This window comes from Antennarius striatus, chromosome 20 (assembly GCF_040054535.1).
Source record: "Antennarius striatus isolate MH-2024 chromosome 20, ASM4005453v1, whole genome shotgun sequence".
NCBI classification, from domain to species: domain Eukaryota; kingdom Metazoa; phylum Chordata; class Actinopteri; order Lophiiformes; family Antennariidae; genus Antennarius; species Antennarius striatus.
Genome location: NC_090795.1, coordinates 8,550,338 through 8,570,862, shown reverse-complemented (window position 1 = coordinate 8,570,862; position 20,525 = coordinate 8,550,338). Strand labels below are relative to the sequence as shown.

Sequence of the window (20,525 nt, the reverse complement as noted above, 5' to 3'; positions counted from 1 at the left end):
GATCTTCCTCTTGCCCTCTTGCCTGGTAGCTCCATCCTCAACAACCTTTCACCAATATATTCATGATCTCTCCTCTGGATGTTTCCAAACCATTAAAGTCTGCTCTCTCTCTTACTTCGTCTCCAAAGCCCAGCACCTTGGCAGTTTCTCTGATGAACTAATTTCTGATCCTATCCAACTTGGTCACTCCTAGAGAGAACCTCAACATCTTCATTTTCGCCACCACTAGCTTGGTTCCTGTTACCTTTCCATACCTCCACAGGAATTCAATCCCAACTGCCTTCCCATTCTTCATCCTCCTTAGTGCCATTCTTAAGTCACACTTACAAATCACTGTTACTTCCTGGTCCACCACACTTGCGTCTTGTACTCATTTTCCTCATTCATCAACTCCTCAAAGTATTCCTTTCATCTACCCAGTACACTGCTGGCACCAGTTAGCACATTTTCCTCTTTTTCCTTATCACCCTTACCTGCATCTGAAACATTTCAGTGTTTCAGACTAAACAATACCTAAATGACATAAAAATAAACCTCGATTCTCTACTTCTAAATATCAGATCTAAAAAATGTTTTAGAAGCTGCAGTAGCTGCACAACCCCCCCCCAACAAAACAAAACAACAAATACAACACAGCAATACAACAGAATTGTTGTAAGAGGCTCTGCGGTGCACTGGCGCTGTGCCCAGAGTGTCCCTGGGTACAACGCCCTGCCTCACGCCCCAAGTCCGCTGAGATGGGCTCCAGCAACCCCGCGACCCATGACAGCAGAAGAAATACTACATATGAATGAATGAATGAATGCATGAAATGAGCTCACTGTGCTGGGGTTGAGGTAACATTGTGCCACATACAATGCAGTGAAAAGTGTACAAAGACAGGGGTAACACACAAACACTGACACAAATTGTGAGGAATAGTTTGTGTGTTTATAGAAAAGCATTGCATGGTAGTTAGTACCACATTAGTTGGAATCCAAGTAATCCCAGCTCCAAAAATTCACAACTGTCTGTCTGAACACACATTTAGAGCTAATGGTAGCAAAACTTTGTTAGACTTTGTTACCTGAACTTGAATAATAACTTGCAATGGAGAGTTGTGAACAAGCATATTTTGCCAAATGTCAAATAATTATTTTAATAGTAAATAAACAAATGTTATAAATGTTCATCTATTATTATGTCATGTATTACTTTGGTTATACAGTTACTACAATTGGAATGATACAAAGAAGATTAGCATAGCCCCTGCCAAGGATGACATGTAAATTTGTGAAGCGATCCACATGTTTTTTGTAAATTTCCCCACTGTGGGACAAATAAAGGATTATCTTAATTTATCTAGTAAAAAAATTGTAAAATAACAGGTTGTGCTGTATTTCTAGTAAAATTGGATGTTTACAGTGATGCTAATATATAGGCCTGTGACACAGCTGTAGGATAAGAGCAGCACTCAGCTGACTAAGACAATGGTGTGTGTTGGAATGGAAACTTAAAATGTACAGTTTCCTGAAGTAATGGTTCATGACACCACAGGTTATCCATAAGATCATCCTGTCAGAAATAATAATGACTGCTGTACATTGTGGTCAAATTTTAGCTTGATGGGATTTAACAGTTGTGATGTCTTACAATGAGATAAAGCTACAGAAAGAGGTTACATGCATCTGAATTAAAAATAGTTTTGAAGACGCAATCAATATGGGTTGTCAGCCCTTCAGCAAGAAGTGAAAGTGAAACTCAATTTCTCCCAATTGCTGTACGCTAGTTAATGTTAGCCTTATGGGTTTGACAGGATTCTCCAGAATGTCATTCTCCTCCCCAATTGTTGCTCAGAAAATATTGTTGCAATCATTAATATTTTAAACCCAAAATATCAAACATGTTTGATATTAATGGGGGCAGCCCCTATGAGTCTGCCAGCAAAGCAAGAGGTTTAAGACCAGATCTGTAAACCCCTCACATTACCACGTAATCTATGCTGAACATCTGTACTGTACTGACCAATGTCCCAGACCAGATTTCTAAATCTGCTTGAAACGGTGAGCCCAGCATTTAAGATAAATCTACAGTCCCTCGTCACCTTGATTACATTCTTTTCAATAACTCATAGCTAACAGCATGTCTTCCAGATTTCTTCAGTTTTCCTCATATACAGTAAGAAATGGCACATTCAAATCTCCTGTGGTAAAATGGGTGCAGTGGACGCTGACAAATTGGCACACCAGTTCCTATTACTGTGACTTTCAAGACTTTCAAGCACACTAAAAATGTTGACAGTGTTATTAAACTCAGTCAAGTATAGGTGAAGGGTAATAAATCGTTGTTATGCCCTGTTTCCTTGTCATCAATTGTCCTCAGGCTGCTTCAGTAATGGGATATCCACTGAAGATGAGGTAAATTATGAAAGGATTTTTGTATAGCTGTAATGCCATCAGTATGTTGGGTCTTTGCAAACTGAGAAGTGGTGTTATTGAACTGCATTAAATTCTAACAACACCACAAATCGCGATCTATTTATCTTATTATTTATGGTAATTTAAGCATTCGTGAACCCTCCTCATACTGATACTAAACCACTTTCTATCTGTATTCCCTTTTCCCACACTCTTATTGACTGTTTAAAGCACTTTTGTGTCTCACGTAAGGCTGAGACTCATGGATGGAGCGCACTTCCGGATGCCGTCAGCCAATAGAATGCATGTACTGCATCACGTGATTGCCTAGCAAAAATCCACAATGAGGCTTTGATGCGCAAATGCGCGAGGGCGTACTGTGTGTGTGTGTGTGTATACAGTATATATATATATATATATATATATATATATATATATATATATATATATATATATATATATATATATATATACATTTATACACATATATATATATAAATAACAGCCAAGCCAATCACAAGAATGTTCTCACCAGTGAAGGTATATTGTCAATAGAAATACTGAGTATGTATGGCCTGACAATCAATAAAACTGCAAGAGGTTCCCACAAGGATGGTTTCACTAGCTAATGTTTGTTATTCATTTGGAGCAATGGTCTTATGGTGCTATAAAGCATTGATGCACGAACAGACAAAAAAATCAACAGTGCAGTAAGGCAAAAACAACCACAAAGGTGTACCTGCGGTAAAGTTGTAACTTGCTGAAAATCCCACTGCTTCCAGTTCACCATCTGTCACAAATTTTATCCAGAGGTATCGGCCACTACTCTGGATATCAGGCGGGCTGTGCTGACCACAGTACCGTCCAAGCATTGGGGAGAAGCCAAATGGTCCATCCCGAACCTCGATGTTGTCAAATTTACATTCCCAAGAGGACTCAATTGAGTAATTCTCCTCAAAGTGTAGATCAATACACTGCCTTGGAGGGGCTGGAAGATACAGTAAAAATAATTACAACCAAGCACAAAGCAGGGAGTAAAATATTGGTCATAATTTCATTGACAGAAGTGCAACCTGTTTCATTATCTGCAACCCACACGTTCAATACTGCACACAATCCTGGCAGCTATGCAGCTTTGAAACAATTATGGTGTGACTTTGGGCATTTTTAAAAAACCTTTACTATCTTCATGATCAATCACGTATCATCTGTCAATCTGTAAAATACCAGCATGAAGTAGTCATTCACAGTCTAAATTGATGTCATTATTCTCTGAGGCATTGAGATCCCCTTCAATGATAACCCAACCACTGTAGCCTTAAATAATAAACTTTGGATCACATTTGTTTTTAGCTTTTGTTATTTATTTGATTCTATGGGCCAATAGAATATTTACCTTCAAGGATGTAAACACACTCTGTGTTTGGTGGGTATTTGTTTGGGTAATTTGGAGAAGTGAAAAGTCCTCCTTCCGGTTCCTTTACCCACGTTCCACATTGACCTGCAGGCTTCACTCCAGAATTGTTTTTCACTAGGATTTCAAAAGCAAAAAAGAGAAGGGGGGTTTTGAAGCTTTGAAATAGAAGATAATTAAGGGGCAAAGATGAGTCATCTGGAGAGAGTAGTAATGGAGATTACCTGTTGTATCCTTCCTTGTTGCCCCAGACAACCCAAGTATGAGAAGACTTGCAACAACTGTGAGAACAAAAAGACAAATACTGTACATTTCTGGCACAATATTGTGACATGTACAGATGTTCCTTCCTGTCCAGTGATCAGTTTGACTTGTTTCTTCAATTTGTTTGTTTTTTACCAGTGAAATTACATAAAAATTGTCTGATATTCATGAAACTTCGTAGGATTGGACAGACTGGATCCAAATAAAGTTGCCAATCCAGTCATTTTTTTCCTCTTTAATTTTCTAGATAAGTATTATTTTTGACTGTTATGTTTATTGCAGATAATCTATTTGATGCATTTAGATGAAACTCATTATAACAGTTGGAAATGACTGAAAGAAGAGCAGATTAAAATTACGATATTATCTAGATAACAGTGCTGAGTTTTGTTTTAATGTTGCAAAATTTGGCTCTTTCTGTCCATTTTTAAAAAAAAATTACTCATCAACATCCATAAAACTTGGTGAGATAGGGTTAAAAAGGGTTACATCCATGAGTTTTGCCTTGAGATGTTGCAAATTTCTCACATACATGTATGTTGATGATGCTGGCCAGAGGTAGGCGCTCTGCTGAGCGACTCACTAATTAGTTTATGCTATTTTCTCTGATTTGTGCAGTTTAGTTTCAACACAAGGTAGAGTTGAATCAAGAAAAACAGGCTAGAAGGTTTGAATTTCACATACTATTCACAAGGTTTATGTAAATGCTAAACCTGTGATTACTGTAATCTCATAGAATCCACAAACTCCATGCATCGGCTAAAAAAAATAAATCATCAGAACAGGTATAATCAGGTACGTTATTATATGTGATCATTATTTATTTGCACTTCAACGTCATAATGTAAACCAATACTATTAGATTAAAAATAGATCAGAACGTAGAGCCATGTATTGTAACTTTGCTTAAACCTATTTAGAAATTGAATTAAGGGATTCACCAAACAAAAACATCATCTCGTTAGTCGCTAGTAATCCCTATTCAAAAAACAATGAAAATAAATAAGAGTAAAGGCAGTGACACAAGAACTAACACTGTGATCTGCGTCACCTCATGACATTCTTTTTTTTTAAGCTGCTGGTCTATAGCGTCCTTTGACGTTAACGCTGCTTCTTTTCCAAAGCCAGCGGTATTGAGCTCCAACTATCTTCATCTGATGATGTCTTACCGTGATGGAAGCTGTGCCCATGTACCATGTCTGTTCCTTTCACAAACAGCTTCAGACTCAAATAATTCCATTTAGATTTAGGAATACTTAAAGAGAAAAAAAAAGATTGAGACAAGAGTTTTCACACCGGGAAAACGCGCATATAGCTACAACCTTTCGATGGAGAGGGAACAAATGATCCTTGGAGGTGTTTCACAAGTACTAATCGCCAGTTTCATATACAATCAAAAACAGTTGTAAACTCTCTTTCCATGCAAACGTTTCTAATACCCTTTGGTCCTTTTGATGCACTGAAAGGATTAATAGTCCCGTCATCAGCCCTTCTCTAATCCCTCCACCTTTGCAATCTTCTTTTGGAAAACATCAAGAACATCCTTGTTATGTCCTTTTTGGTCCCTTTATCAAGATCGCAGATCCTCCACGCGAAACCACGCAGCACTCATCTCTGCAGCGTTTTCAATATTGTCTTCGGATGCGTAAATCCTTTTGAAAACACCGGGTCGCCACAAATCAAGTTGATTTACCTTTGAGTTTCATTTATCACTTCTGCTTTTCACAAAAAAAAAAAAAGCTGTCAGTATTGCTCACAGTGTATCCCTCTGTCTTTGCATCTATCAGAGTCCCCGCATCCAGCAGGAGTTATGTATGATCTCCCTCCCACTTCCGTTCATTAAACGCTCCAGCCGTCCAATGCGCCACAATCCTAACGTACTTTTGACGCACGCAGTGAAAACTTATCCAAAACCCGATTTCGTTTACACACACACACACACGCACACACACACGCACACACACACACACACACACACACACACACACACGCACACACACACACACACACACACACACGCACACACACGCACGCACACAGACGCGCACGCGTCAAGACCTTTGTGTGCGTCAAGCGGATGCGTGTTCCAACTACAGTATAACTACGCACCGCAGAATTCATTTCAGCTCGCAGCGACTGCCGCGCAACGAAAATGGAAGGGTAAGCAGAAAAGGCATTGAGATAGGAAATGCAATAAACAAACAATAACGCACATATGGCTATGGGTGACTACTATCACGCTGAAAAAGCACAATGTAGGGAACGAACCATTGTTCTGTATAAACCAAAAGCAGCAAAGATTTTCTTTCATCCTGCTCTTCATCCGCAGTCTTCATCACAAACACTGCTTTTACCATAATTAAAATGTCTACAGTAAAAGCCCCACATATCATATTTCCCAAAGAAAAAAAGAAAAAAAGTTGAAAGGGAAGCTCATTTCCCTTTGTCTCTATAAACGTTTCAAAGATCTTTTACTGAAGAGTCAGTGTCTGGCTATCTGATCTGTGTGTGGCCACTTGCACACCTGATTGCAAAGAGGAACAGAGGCTACCCTGTGACACATAAGGACGTCCGGTTCCAAAATATTCTTGGCACCCAACAGAATAGATCCATTTTAACACACACGCGCTGCAGAGGCTCTTGGTCTCAGTCTGTGTGTAGCTGCTTAGCATCATCTTTAAATACCTGTACACTTAATGAACAGTGAAAGTGACTTTGTCTGTTCTCTCCTCCTCTGCGTGTTTTTCACTCTTGAGATTTCCATGACAAAGATTTGCTATTATCTATAACTCCTCCACTTAATTACATCCTGTCCCACTGATTGGCCTTTTGCTCACTACTTTTAAGTGTTTATAGCAGGTAATGCCTACTTTGCATGAGGGATTGGGAAATCTCAGAACTCTTTTCAACTAATAGGCTCCTGCTAATCTGTTATACAGAGTGATTTAATGGTCTTGGGATTTAGACCCACAAACCCAAGATCTGGAACTTAGCCATTAGCTTAGTCATTTTCTTGCTACTGTACAATCAACTCCCATGAAGCCTTAAGCCCACAGTGAAGCGTGGCACGTTCTACTTTCCCCAGATTTCACAAACATAAGAAAGACATGGCTGAAAAGAATTTAAAATGTCAATTTTGCTGCCAAGGCAGAGCCGATTATAGACCTTGCAGTCTGAGGGGATGACAATAATATCTGTGCCAAAATACAATGCAGCACCCAAACCTTGCTATTGATTAGCAGTGGTGCTGTGGTGTCTGACAACTTAATAGGCACAGCACCACACATTTCTGATGCGTAAACTTGGAGATAAGGCTGCAGAGCTATAAGGAAATTATTCAAATGAGGCTTATCTGGTCGACTGTATGCAACAGTAGCCCTGGTGATTTTAACTGCAGCTTCCAGTCGAGCTCTCTGGCATGTATAAACTGTCTGTGTGACTGAACATCATGGATGCAGTGGGAGCATCTCAGAGAAATAATTCATTCAACAGCAGTCTTAAAGGCTGCCATTTTTAATTAAGTCTGTCGTGTGGCTGGAGATAAGTATTGTGCTGTTTCAGGCTAACCTAAATTTGTGATTGTAATTAGTTTGGGGAAATGGGGCACTCAAGCCAGGAACCACATATTTTGTATAAAGCACACACAGACAGGTAAAGCTACAAATCAATACATAACCGATGCACAGATGTGCATTTGTTTTATTAAATGATCCATTCCTTGTTCAGCTTCAGTGGCATTATGAAAACAACTCAGCAAGTTTATTCCTGTGAATATACATTGGCCTTTATCAAACAATTCATGATTATATCCTTATTACTATATTTTATTATACAGTATATCCTTATTATTAGCTCTGATGATAATTTAATTGTGCATTCACCTTCTAGTGTTATTCTGACAGTACCATCACGGTTTCTTTTTTGTCAGTCCAAGAGGACAGTGCTAAAGCGGATGAACACTTAGGATAATGCCCCAGGCCGAGTGTGACTCAAATTAACCTTATTAGTGATGTATTGAGTATTATTTTGTGCAAGAAACAAAATTATGTCGCAGTTCATTGAATGCCAGTTACAAGAAGGGGTTGTGCCAACCATGAGAACATTTTGAACAGGTCTTTATGCTACATTAGGTGTCTGGCTCTCTGACGATAGACTGCCTTTATCCCAGCTCTCCACCTGGAACCAGAGGAAAATAATTCCAGCCGACAGAAGTCCTTAAGCTACACGTGTGAATATATTTGTTTGTTATTTTGCCAAAAACAAAACAAAACATGCAATTCTAACACACATGTACACAGAAAAAATAATTTGACACATAGAATCTCTGAGAGTAGAAAAATATTTTTGCCCTTTTTGCACCAAAAAGAGCTGGCATTTGTTTTCAAAAATGAAGAGGCTGTGACTTCTTTAATGGGTGATACCTTGTGATGAAGGCCAACGAAGATGAGGAGAAGAGATATATCCTTTCTTGTCTTCAGGATGTGTTTGAACAGTACACATCTACTACACCCAGAAGGTCAAATGTGCTTTGCTCTTTGTTCAGTGTTGTATTTACAGACAGAAGTGACATGACCAGTGAAAAGTTGCTATGTGTTGAAAGGACAACATAAAATTCTGCATACCTCTATATGTAAGAACACATTTGTCCAGTAAACCTGGCATTTCTGTGCTTTCCACTGTCATAGTATTTTAAACCAGTTGTCTGCTAGATATGTAAATGAGGGCATATTCACAATAAAACCTCCAACATTTGTAGCATCTGAGTTGATATAATGATGAAAATGATGTAAAATTATATCTAGCAATATAAACTAATGTCTGGGTCTTTTGTCTTTTGAGGGCATCAAAATACTGAACACCAATTTCACTTTGAACTGTTCCAAAACCATTTTTCTCATGTTTCTTCAGAACTGGATCTGTCAATCATTTCAGCTTTATCCAACCAACAATTAGTCAGAGCCCAAGAGGGGCAGCTGAACTGACAATGAACCTAAATATCTATTGAAGTTTTACATCTTTGTCTTGAATTTGTGTTTACCTTCACCTTCCAGCATTACAATAAAGAAATAAGGTAACAAATGATTTAATGCCTCACAGATTTCTTGGATTTGGGCTACGCTCTGCAATCAAGGTTAAACTGTGTAATTTTTAATTCAACCACATTAACCACTTGGTGGGGTGCAATGTAGACACCATGGGGCAAAACTGAAGGCTATAACACCCTCAATGGGAGGGCTTTTTATCATGCTGACCCCAAAATACAGATTTCAGACTGCATTAAAGGAGAGAATCACAGCTGGCTGATTCAGCGGTGTGTTTATTTACAGAATCTAAAAATCCATAGTTCCAAACAAAAGCATTACACTGAGTAGCTAATATGTTGCATTTCAATTGACAGTTCGCTGCACACTGCCCTGAACAGTGGTTGTCAAATTACAGTTTGGAATTAAAATCACAGCCAAACACAGCAGGACTAATCAGACTGGGGCTCAGCATTTAAAGAGTTTCGGGGTGTGCATATGCATGTTTTCAAGAACCCCCCCCCCACACACACACACACAAAATATAAATGAATGAAATGAAACCTGAAAAGACAAATATTATTATTACACTGTATATTTTTTATATGTCAGCATAACTACTGGAGTAACTTACTAATTGCTCATGTCTTTTTCATAGCGACCATTAGCCAATATGGTTCATTATTTAGATCAATAATTCAGAAACTCATCCAAGACTTTCTCAATCATTCCTTTGCAGGTACAGCTGTACCCCACAATTTACATGAATGCTGAATTTTTTTTCCGGGTCCTGCTAGTTTTATCATAACCTTTTAGTGTGGATTTTAAATATACTTTTGGAAGTTTATAGCATTAGTTTATCTAATGACAGATGAGAAATCTGTGACAGGGACCAAAAACTTGAGCTTTTTTTGTTTTACTGTGAAATTGAACATTTTTTTCCCACCAATATTTAAACAAATCATTCATTCATTTTCTGCAGCTTCATCCGCTGTAGCAGGTCACGGGGAGCTGGAGCCTATCTCAGCTGGCGTAGGGCGTGAGGTAGGGGACACTCCGGGCACGACGCCAGTGCACCGCGGAGCCAATTTAAACAATCCCAAGTCATAAATTTACCATATTTGTTATTCTACATATACGGCTAGGGCATGGAAAAATATGACATATGTTTTTGCACTATAATTCACACAACCTTGCTCCCTGCTGTGGTGTTGTAAAAATGTTTCTGGTCCTTGCTGTGTGTTCCAGGAGTCCCCAAGTACCATGACAGGGAGGTAGATCATTTCCACTAAAATGCCAGGTGGTCTTTGTGTCGTGGTGAGAGATGACCTTCTGCACTGGTGCCGGTGTTTGAAGGGACAACTTGGCTGCTGAGATCTTCTCACCCTTAAGATTTCTGTTTCCACATTGTCAGTGCAGCATTCATGCTTGGTATGCTTCATTCAGCTGAAATCCTGTTCTGATGTTCCCTTTGAAAATGTCCCTGTGAAGTATACATTGGGGAGAACAGTCTTTTGCAACATCCATTTCTAATGGAACCCATTCTGGTTGCTGATATGTAAAGTGAACTCACTGACGTTTGGAAATCCTGTTTTCCATCACAAGGCATAATCTTGTCAAAATCAAAATGAGAAATCAGAATTTCAGAGTTGTCCGTTCTTGGGTAAAAATGCAACAGTCAGGAACAGAACTGAATAGGGTATACTGTATCACAAAATATTGTCGATAGAGGTAGAAAAAGACAGAAAGGCAGAGTTGAGTAAAAAATGCACAGATTACAAATCTGAATAGTACGTCATCACCAGGGACAGTACCATGGATTTATCACTACACAGCAGTCAGGCTGTTTCAGAGGGGAGGGGAGGGGAGGGGAGAGGTTGTTATAGAGGAGGTGGTTAGTGATACTGAGACGTTTAACCAGCAGCAGACCACAGGGAGTGACCAGGGCTTCATAATCTAAGGAAAAATTCTTCAGTGGGTGACAGTAATTGTTTACTCAATGGATGTATGTTTTATTTCTAATGACCACTAGCATACGCCATGATGGATGTCAATTTGTGTTGACACCCACCTACTTACATTTCAGCTCATGCTAGTTTACCAAATTCAGGTTAATTCCCTCACAGAACTTGTAATGTGAAGATCTGAGGACATGTAATGGGAAAAGTCCCATTTAGCTCAGTCTGGTGTCATATCAGCAAAGCTTCAAATCAATTGAAATAATCAACAAATTGGAATGGACAAACAATCAATGCCATCAGACAACCCTGTCAGCTTCCTGCTGGAAAATCGATGATTTTAATTGAGCTCTGAGACACAATTTAGGTGCTTTAATCAATTGTTTCAGCTTTCAATGAAAACTGATCATGTATACCGTTGTGGTGGAGGAGGATAGTTCTCTGTCAGTAACTGAGAAGGTTCTTATCTGCTAATAGAATAAATTATTTGTTCATGTTTGAAAAAGTCTTTTATTTTGTAAAGCAACCAATGGACATTCTGGCAGCTAGATGGAAAACATTTGAAATTCTATTATAATTCTATTGTAATTGTTCTGTGACAAACCAACAGTAATATCTAAACAACCCCAAATATTTTTTTTCCTTAAAATTCCCTTGGAGTCTCTAAAACTGACTGAACCTCCCACATGCAAAGAGGTGTCAAATCTGTATCATTTCAGTGAGAGTAAGTTTGTATATAGAAACAAACTACCCCCCTCCCCCCAAAAACACAACAAAAAAACAACAACCCCAGGCCTAATAGAAATGTCCTCTCATCCCCACTAATCGTCCTATTACTGCAAAGCGGAGCAGAATTCATTAACCCAATGACCCAGAACTGCAAAACACTGCATTTTGCTCTCATGATAGCAATACAGTTTAAGGTATTTACCATTCAAGATAGATTTAAGAGCTGACCCTAAATTATTTTAAAAGGTTATTTCTTAATTGCTGATTTGGGCTGATGGTTGCTGTTTTTCTGTTCTTCACGTTGACAGCTCAGAACCCAGGAGACAGCAGCAGTCCTGATGGTTGGCCCCTCGTGCTGCTTGCCTGAAAGGAATTGCTGCCTCTCCAGAATGAATGTTCTGGTAGTTTGATGCAGATGGATGGGTCGGACCACATGCTGACACAAACAAGTTGGGATTCTTATTATTTTTGTTTATAGGCATGCAGTCATTTCTCATTAAATGTTCAGCATAGGTATACAACCTGCTAACTACTTCATTTAATGCCCTCAGTGATGCAGTGTGGACAATCTGGGAATAAGCACACAACATTGTCAACCTCCACCAGTGGCTGTATAATTAACTTAAAAATGTAATGCATTAAAAATCTGTAGTATAGAAGTAATGGGTAGTTTTACTATAATAGAATGATAAAACACTCAAGGTCACGTTTTGTTTTTGTTTTTTTTATACAAAAAACCTTCACAGAAAAAAGAGGCATTATAAAATCAGAATGATTTTTCCAGAAATGAGATTATTTTAGATGTTACAAGCTGGAAATGTGGGAACACACTGATATCTAGAGGACAAAATAAACTCTTATTGCTTCTACACAAGGCACACAAAAAATCAACTTAAATTCCACTTTATTCATTCATTTTTTGCTCATTATAATGGTGTTGAATTAAAACCAGAAATGGATGATAAATAGAAAAATCTTCCAAATTGTTTCAAAGCTCCTTGCCCAAACACACAGGATAGAATATAACTACACTTCTGACAATTGGGTGAATTCTTTCCACATGCAGTTTAAGCTGCAAACCAAAGGAGACCAGGCATTTAACCACAGAAGGAACCACCAGACCATTTCCAGCTTGAATATGTTGATTCAGTTCCGGAGACTCTTCAGCTGTGATCAGCTTGCATAAATCTCTTTGATGATAGCCACTAGAACATCTGCTGGAGCAATAAAAAAAATGTAGGTAGGAGGTAATAAAATGGCTGGTGGAACATATGCTAATGTGATTGTAAGTTGTGAAAAGTTTGCCTCTAAGCAACTGTCACAATGTGACTGTTATTTATAAATTCATGTGATGATAATCAAATCATTCAACTTTGCAAATGTTTTTATTTCTGTAATGTGATAATGAGCCCAAAGCGAGGTAAGGTTACCCAGGCGGGGTTGTTTGAGTTTCAGAGTGCTGAGCCAGCTTTGTCCTCCACTTCTTCTGTGTCTTTGCCTAATGTAACTTAGATGCACACATACACACACATGCACACACGCACGCACGCACGCACGCACACACACACACACACACATGGTGGACTCAGTGATGGATGACTGCATGCAAGGTACCTGCAAAATTAGAATGAAAAGGTAATCAATTACCAAAGGTGTATGTGTGTCTACTCATATCGATTAACAAAATACTTATTATGCTGTGACCAATTAATTAGTCCTATTAAACTTCATTACATGGAAGCCTATTGAGAGCTCAACCTTTTTGAAAAGAACTGCTTGTGTTCACATCTAGCAGTTATCGTACCACTTTGTTATTTCAATTGACAACCTGTGAATGTAAGAGCATGGCAGCATCACATGTACATTACCTGAAGCAGATTTCCACTCTGCTGGGCTTTAACTTCATATATACTCAATTTATTTTCAGTAGAGTTATGACTAGTTTTGATGGAAAGTTGAGTCATGCTGCACAAAAAAAGACCGAGGTTGCACGCAGAGCAAATGGTAAAAAAATTTGCAAGAAAGAAAATTCTGAAAATAAAAAAACACAGTAGCACCACAAAATTATGGAAAAAGAAGCAAACCAGCAAAATCTGAGAAAGATAAAAAAGAGAAAACCACACAAAAAGTAAAGAAAAACAGGCAAAATGTGAAAAGACTGGATGAAGTTATATTACAGCTGTGACTCAGAATAGTTAATATTGGCATATAATTCTCTCTCTCTTAGCTCTGTATGTGGTCTCTCTCAACTTCTGGCCCCTTGGCGACAAAACGCTCCACTATGAACAGCTAGTCTTACATTTGTGTCAGTGTTGGACAAGTGCTGACACTGCTATGAGAACACCATGATCATAAAATGTTGAGACAAAGAAAAAGAGCTTGTACTCAAAACCTGAAACAGTATAAATATGTGAATATCTCCTTAAATTAACACAATACATTTTCTGCTATTTTTCCATTTAGTGTAATTTATACTAAAATACAATTTTTTTACTCATATTCATAGGATAATTTCTCAGCCTTTAATGTACGTAACATGCAATGTATAAACACATCTAAGTATTCAAAGATGACATTTTGTACTTTAGTACAGTACTTGCGTTCATGCACTGTTCATCACGCAAACATGGCAAGAGGATTTATTCTAATGTGAACGGTCTGCAAAGTGTAAAATTAACAATCCATAGATTAAGATTTCACAGCATGTAAAAATAACTTAAAATAACAGTTTGCTATGATGTCAGTCTTCATGTGGCTATTTCGGCTTTCCTGTTGGTACAGCATCTGCAGCGTTTCGTCCTTTGTTTGCCCACTTCTCTGCCAACTTCTGAGCAGAGAACAAACACATATCTGGCCCATTAATAGCAATGAAAAGACGACTGTCAGTATGGACACATTCATGCAGTTGTGTTAATCAGTGAGGATGTGATTCAGTAGAGGTAGATATGTAAAAACCAGAGTTATGGTTCATATATCAGATAGTGAAATTAAAGTACTCATTGTAATCCGAAGCACAGTCTTATCCTGTAGATAATAAAGTATTGTAGTTTTTAAAGCCAGTCTGTAGATTTTCCACATTGTAAACAAAGGTCCAATTGTCACTGTGTATATTTATAGAACCTTATTTTTGAATTTATAACCACACATTGTATCAATTCTTGCTAACTCGACCTTGGATCCCAATTATTCTCACGTCAAAGTCATTGTATTCTTATTATATCTTGTGTGTTCTTAATGGGTTTGCTCAAGTTCACTACCACTAACAGAACATTCTGGAATCCATTTATTTTAAGTGAAAAAGTAAAGTGGAACAATACAGCAGCCATTTGCCATAACCTCGCTGTAAAACTACCGTAACACATTACCCTTATATCAGTTTATGTGTCTGTCTTTGCATTTTATATGGTTGCATTACACTAAAGGCCATGTTCATTCTTCTGGGTGGTCCCCAGAGAACACATACCTCCACCAACAACATTATGACTAAAACACAATGTTTGTAAAACAATTTTCTCAAGTAAGAACTTCTTTCATCATTCAGGCTTCCGAAAGAAGAGACAAAATCAGAACATTTGAGTGTGTATAATGTGTGTATTTTATTTTGTGTCATCATGAGGTGATCATCAAATGCTGTATGATTGTCACCATGATAATGTTTGAAACATGATTATGTCACCAAATTCTGTTCCGCTTCATGCCAAACTATTGAACCTGGTATTCCTGGTATCTTGTGTCAAACAAAAATATGAGTTTCCACGAATACATGAAATCCATTCACATTATCAGGGACATTATTTCAGCTTTTGATTGAAAAGTGCTTTGTCTCTATTTTTCCCAGTTCGTTGACTGGGCCCCATATGTTTCTTCCCCCACCAATATACAGTATTTTCAGATCAAAAATATGATCCAGATCTGAGTTCAGTTCCCATAATTATGAAATTATTATTATTATGAGTTGTCAAAGTTTAAATAATTAAATTTGTGTTTTGTTTTTTATTTTTTTATGATTCTGCCAAATGCTTCAAAATTGTCTCTATCTGTATCTCTGCTGAACAAAGGAAAAAACGTGATCCAGGATCCATCTTAAAAACTGTAATCTGTCTATTAGACAGACAAACAAAAATAACGAGAAAAAAAATGGACAAACATATAAATGTACAATCATAAAGCCCAACATTACTACAGTCTGTTGTAGGCCAATGAACACAATTCAAATATTTGTTTATAAAATGCCTCCCTCCCTGCCTCAATCTGAGTATCTACAGAACAAATTGTGAGTTAAACCAACACTGTTCCCTGTTAATGAGCGACGGGGGTGTTCACATTCAGAGTACTGTATATCACTTTGTTGCCTGCATGATTTTACCACTTGGGTAATTGCTGGAGTCTGTGCACACCAGTGAATGTCTCAGCTTTGTTCACATCTGCAGACAGTGTGGTGGTCACATTTCTATACATGCAAGCATAAAGGCAGCATTACCTTTCATCCACAGCTGGGCTGTACTGATTGAAAACAAGCAAAGCAAACAAAGAGACAGACCTATTGTTCTTGGAGAAGGTTTAGAAGGTTTGTATTGAAATTGATTTTACAACTGTGAAAACCTTTCTTGGATCATTCAGTACTCTTGTCAGGTGTCAGGCTGAGTTAATTGTGTGAGAGTACTATGGATGGGTGTCTGTGACGGGATAATTCATCCATTTTATGGGTGTGAAAACCACCCGGAGTGCAGGGACGAAGATATGGCTTCTGAAAGCATGCACAATGCTATGCTTTCCCCCTGCTCACAGCGTGGTACAAAGATGTGGAATTTCTGGCGTGCACCAGTAGAAGCCCCGCTAAGGGCTGAGGAACAATTTTGATGCCTTGCTTTCAAGAAAATTACCAGTGCATCAATGTATAAGAACCCTGAAGTAAGCAAATAAATAACAAGCTTGTCCCGTCATTGACAAACTCAGCACCACTGAGGGGTCTCCAGCATGTGAACAGTAGTGTCAATTTCTGCCTTGCATGAAGTATTAATTTTATTTTTCCACAAACATAATGCAATCATCTCTATTCACACAGGCCCGCTTCTGAATGTTTTTGTGACGTAGTAATCGTCAAGCGTGAGGAGTGGACTCAAAAGAGAAGCAGAGGCTGAAGAAAGGTGTAACAAATAATTTATTTGAGGACCAAACTGGCAGCTTGTGAAAGGTGTATTCTAAAACACGCAGGTGTGGAGGTAGATGGTGTGCCGTCCCTCGACTACCCAGCCACACCCATCATGCAACAAAAAGCAGAGAACCTCTGCACAGGGAATAAAGCTACTGTAAGTCTTTTTAAAACAAGATTCAAGTAATCACCACAGGTTTACACAAAACATTTTTCTAAATTACAACATTCATCAAGGAGTAGAACTCCACTATTGTGTCAACGGACCCAGGTTTAAACAGGATATTTCACTTCCGTGTTTTTAATGTCTCCACCAAAGCAATCTCCCACCGTGCTTTTTAGAGTTAGCTTTTGTGTGTGAGACAAAAAAAGGAGTTTGCAGCCTTTGTGTGAATAAAAGCATGTTGGCGAATAAAGACATGGCAGATAAATAACTGTGTGTGGAGAGAAAGATAAACATTCAAGCCGAGGCAGTGATTTCCTGGAGAAATTCAGACTGAGGAGTAAGAGATAGTTGGTGAGGAAGGCAGGAGGTGAGACTTCTGATGATACAATGGGAGTTGGTGACACTTTGCTCAGTTTCCTCCCAGGTCGATGAAATGAGCCAGCTTTGGAGGAATAACAAAATAAGAAATTTGTGCACTGAAAACCAAAATTACTCCTTTGATCCACTGATTGACGTTAGAAATTTCTCTGTGCATATCTGTCTCTTGTATATTTCAGGTGCCCCCCCCCCCCCAGTGAGCCATAAATCTTCCTTATCTTTATGGAACATCCCTCACAAACTTGACTCTTTATTGAATTAAGTGTTTCTTTATGTGCCGGTGTTGTATTTAATCTGTTGTGATGCATTGCCATACCAATCCACATGTCACCATTTCAAATTTCCCTCTGAATTCCTTGAGGGGATGCTGAGACTGCTTCAAACCTATCTTACCCAGCTTAGATGTTGTGCATTCTGGTGTTATGTGTCAGACATAACTTGTATATGTATGTGCATATTTGAGCCCCTTCCTCTGCATGCCAGTCTCAAGGCCACATCATTAGAGTAAGAAGGCTGTAATTAGTAGGTCCATGCATATTAAACAGCACCCCACATCCTCAGCCTTGAAAAGCAGCACTCTGTCACTTCCATCCAGTAAGCCACTCTTAATGTCCAGAAGGTTGCACATTACCCACAAAGCAACAGGGGTGATTAACCAATAAATTCCATCATTAGAGATACTTACTTGAGCCCTTGGCCTTTCATGATGTAATGTGAAATTTCTGTTGTAACATTGGAAGAAAATGATGACAGGAACGAAAGGTCTTGTGATAGCTCATGACAGGAGCACTACTGAGCAGTATATAGGAATAAATGAAAAAGCAGAGATGTGACAGCTGAAATAGCAATTAGTATGTGCAATCAGATCATCATACTACAGTAAAGTGTGTGTATATTTCTGATGGTTTTCTTTTCTGGTACTGATATGAACCAGAAAGCCTCCACGTTTATGTAAGTTCACATCACAACAGTTACGTGACCCTTTAAAGATGCTTAGAAAAGAGTTAAATGATTCCATGTATTGTCAGTCAGTCATTTTCATATTACCACCGTTATATCCGCCGCAGCGGGTCACAGGGAGCTGGAGCCTATCCCAGTGGCATAGGGCGTGAGGCGGGGGACACTCCGGGCATGATGCCAGTGCACCGCGGTCCATGTATTGTATTTATATAAAATAAAGCTGAAAATAAGATGTTGTTATTATTCCTCTGTGCATTCCCTCTGCACATATTCCTGCAGAGTGAAACAGCCACAAACGGAAATTCATATCACTGGAGCTCAAGGCTCTTGAGTGGGGGTATACTGCATAGTCAGTGTTTGAAAACACATGAGCCACAGCAGAATCAGTTTACAGGTATTACTTTGATTTTGATGATTTGAATCCATCATGCAAGCATATGATACATACTACATCAAGGAATTGTTACAGATCAGGTCAATTATATTTAGCTGCTGAAAAGCACAATTTTAATGATAAGAACCACTTAAGATACCAGCATGAATGCAACATGTGCATTTCATGTTCTCTCTGAGAATAAAAATGACCAGGGAAAGCAGGTATCTGTGGATTTTGCCAAACACATACTTATTCTGGTTGTGTTGCCAAACACTTGCAGCTGAATCTCAGTCGGCATTCGATTCTCGAATGGTGACTTCATTCCTATACTGTACAAATTAATGTAAACCATGGCTACTCACGTAAAAAACAGCTGCAGTAATGACTTGTGCGTGTGCAGCAGATACTATCCCCACACTACCTGTAACTAGGCAATTAGAAATGGCATTCTTGGATAAATAACACACACAGTGGCCCTGTTTGTAACAAATACAAACACATCCATGTCTGTGTTGTGCAGGTTACAATCGATATGGAGGATGACTCATTACTGGTGTCACAGTTTCTTGCAGAACACAAATAAGTATAAGTCTCCCTTTGGCTAATATTATATATTAGAGCTGCCATTTCCTCTATCAGTTACTTTGCCTTCTGTGCACGCGCACACGTACACACGCACGCTCAAAAACAAAACGCTTCAGTGCTGCACATGAGTCAGAGTGCAGGAGTATGCTTTGCTTACTCACCTTTTGTTCCACATTTATATAGAAATTTCCCCAAAACCTTAATCTCCGAACCGCAACTGAAGAAAGAAGAAAGAAAACAAATTACATGAGAGCACTTTAATTTCATATCCAATCAGAAATCAGTGGCAAAAAATAGGTTTTACAGGAGGTGGATGAATGGAATACGTCATGGTGCGGCTTCAGTTTATCAGTTCCTGCTTAAGTTTGTACTGTTTTACCTTATCTTTCTCTTTCCTTATGTCAGACTTCCTTAATACATATAGGTCTAAGTCAAACAATCAAATTAAAGACAAACCAGAGTTAAGAAAAGCTCTTTTGAGCTTGACAAACATTAACTTCCCTCTGAGTTTTAAGATTAAGAGATATTTTCATCTGCACAAAACTTGAAATGATAAATAGCTTTTATGTTTTTCATGCTGTTCCATCAGATGTTCTTGTAATAACCGAACTAATGGACTTATTATTCAACACTCTTTCCTTGTCCACCCTTTCAACTTTTCAACCCATTCTGTCTTTTCCACTAGCCATGAGTCACAAAGCGCACATTATTTTTGCTAGCAAGCAAATCATAGGTATAATAGGCCAGAAATATTATAGTTTTTCTCTGTTGCAGAGCCAAATTTTAAATTAGAATCAAAAACAAAATCAGAATTCTTGTTGTACATCAGTGTTATTTATAAACATATAATAAAGGTTGTTGTTTATTCTGTTCATGCCCAAAAAAATTCTCATTATTGGTGGTTTCACAGAAAACACAAAAGCCAGGAAAGTACCATGCATTGTGTATTTCGTAACCTCCCATAAAAATTTCCAGATTTTACCAGGTGTAACAGAGCCTCTTTCAGATTGGCTACTTTAATAGTCTAAAAGTAAAGGGAATATCTCTATCTCTTAAGACTTAACTGAGCTGCAAAAGTAAAATGTAATCAGCCTCATAACATGGTGTAAAGACTCTAGGTCTTTGG

General features: G+C 38.4%; 1 protein-coding gene and 1 non-coding gene across 2 annotated transcripts in view; one reads left to right on the top strand and one right to left on the bottom strand.

The window, feature by feature from the left end:
• neto1l (neuropilin (NRP) and tolloid (TLL)-like 1, like) overlaps positions 1-5,317 on the bottom strand; it is a 62,361-nt gene extending 57,044 nt beyond the window's left edge. The window contains exons 1-4 of the mRNA XM_068304277.1: positions 5,244-5,317; positions 4,035-4,091; positions 3,793-3,927; positions 3,136-3,384 (exon numbers count right to left, since the gene is read on the bottom strand). Of these exons, the coding sequence (XP_068160378.1) occupies positions 3,136-3,384; positions 3,793-3,927; positions 4,035-4,091; positions 5,244-5,271 (469 nt within the window). The 5' untranslated portion in view covers positions 5,272-5,317. The remainder of the gene's footprint in view (positions 1-3,135; positions 3,385-3,792; positions 3,928-4,034; positions 4,092-5,243) is intronic.
• Positions 1,188-1,292, top strand: LOC137587950 (U6 spliceosomal RNA). The gene has a single exon (XR_011033991.1). It is a non-coding gene; the product is annotated as a U6 spliceosomal RNA (small nuclear RNA).
• Positions 5,318-20,525: the final 15,208 nt, after the last annotated feature.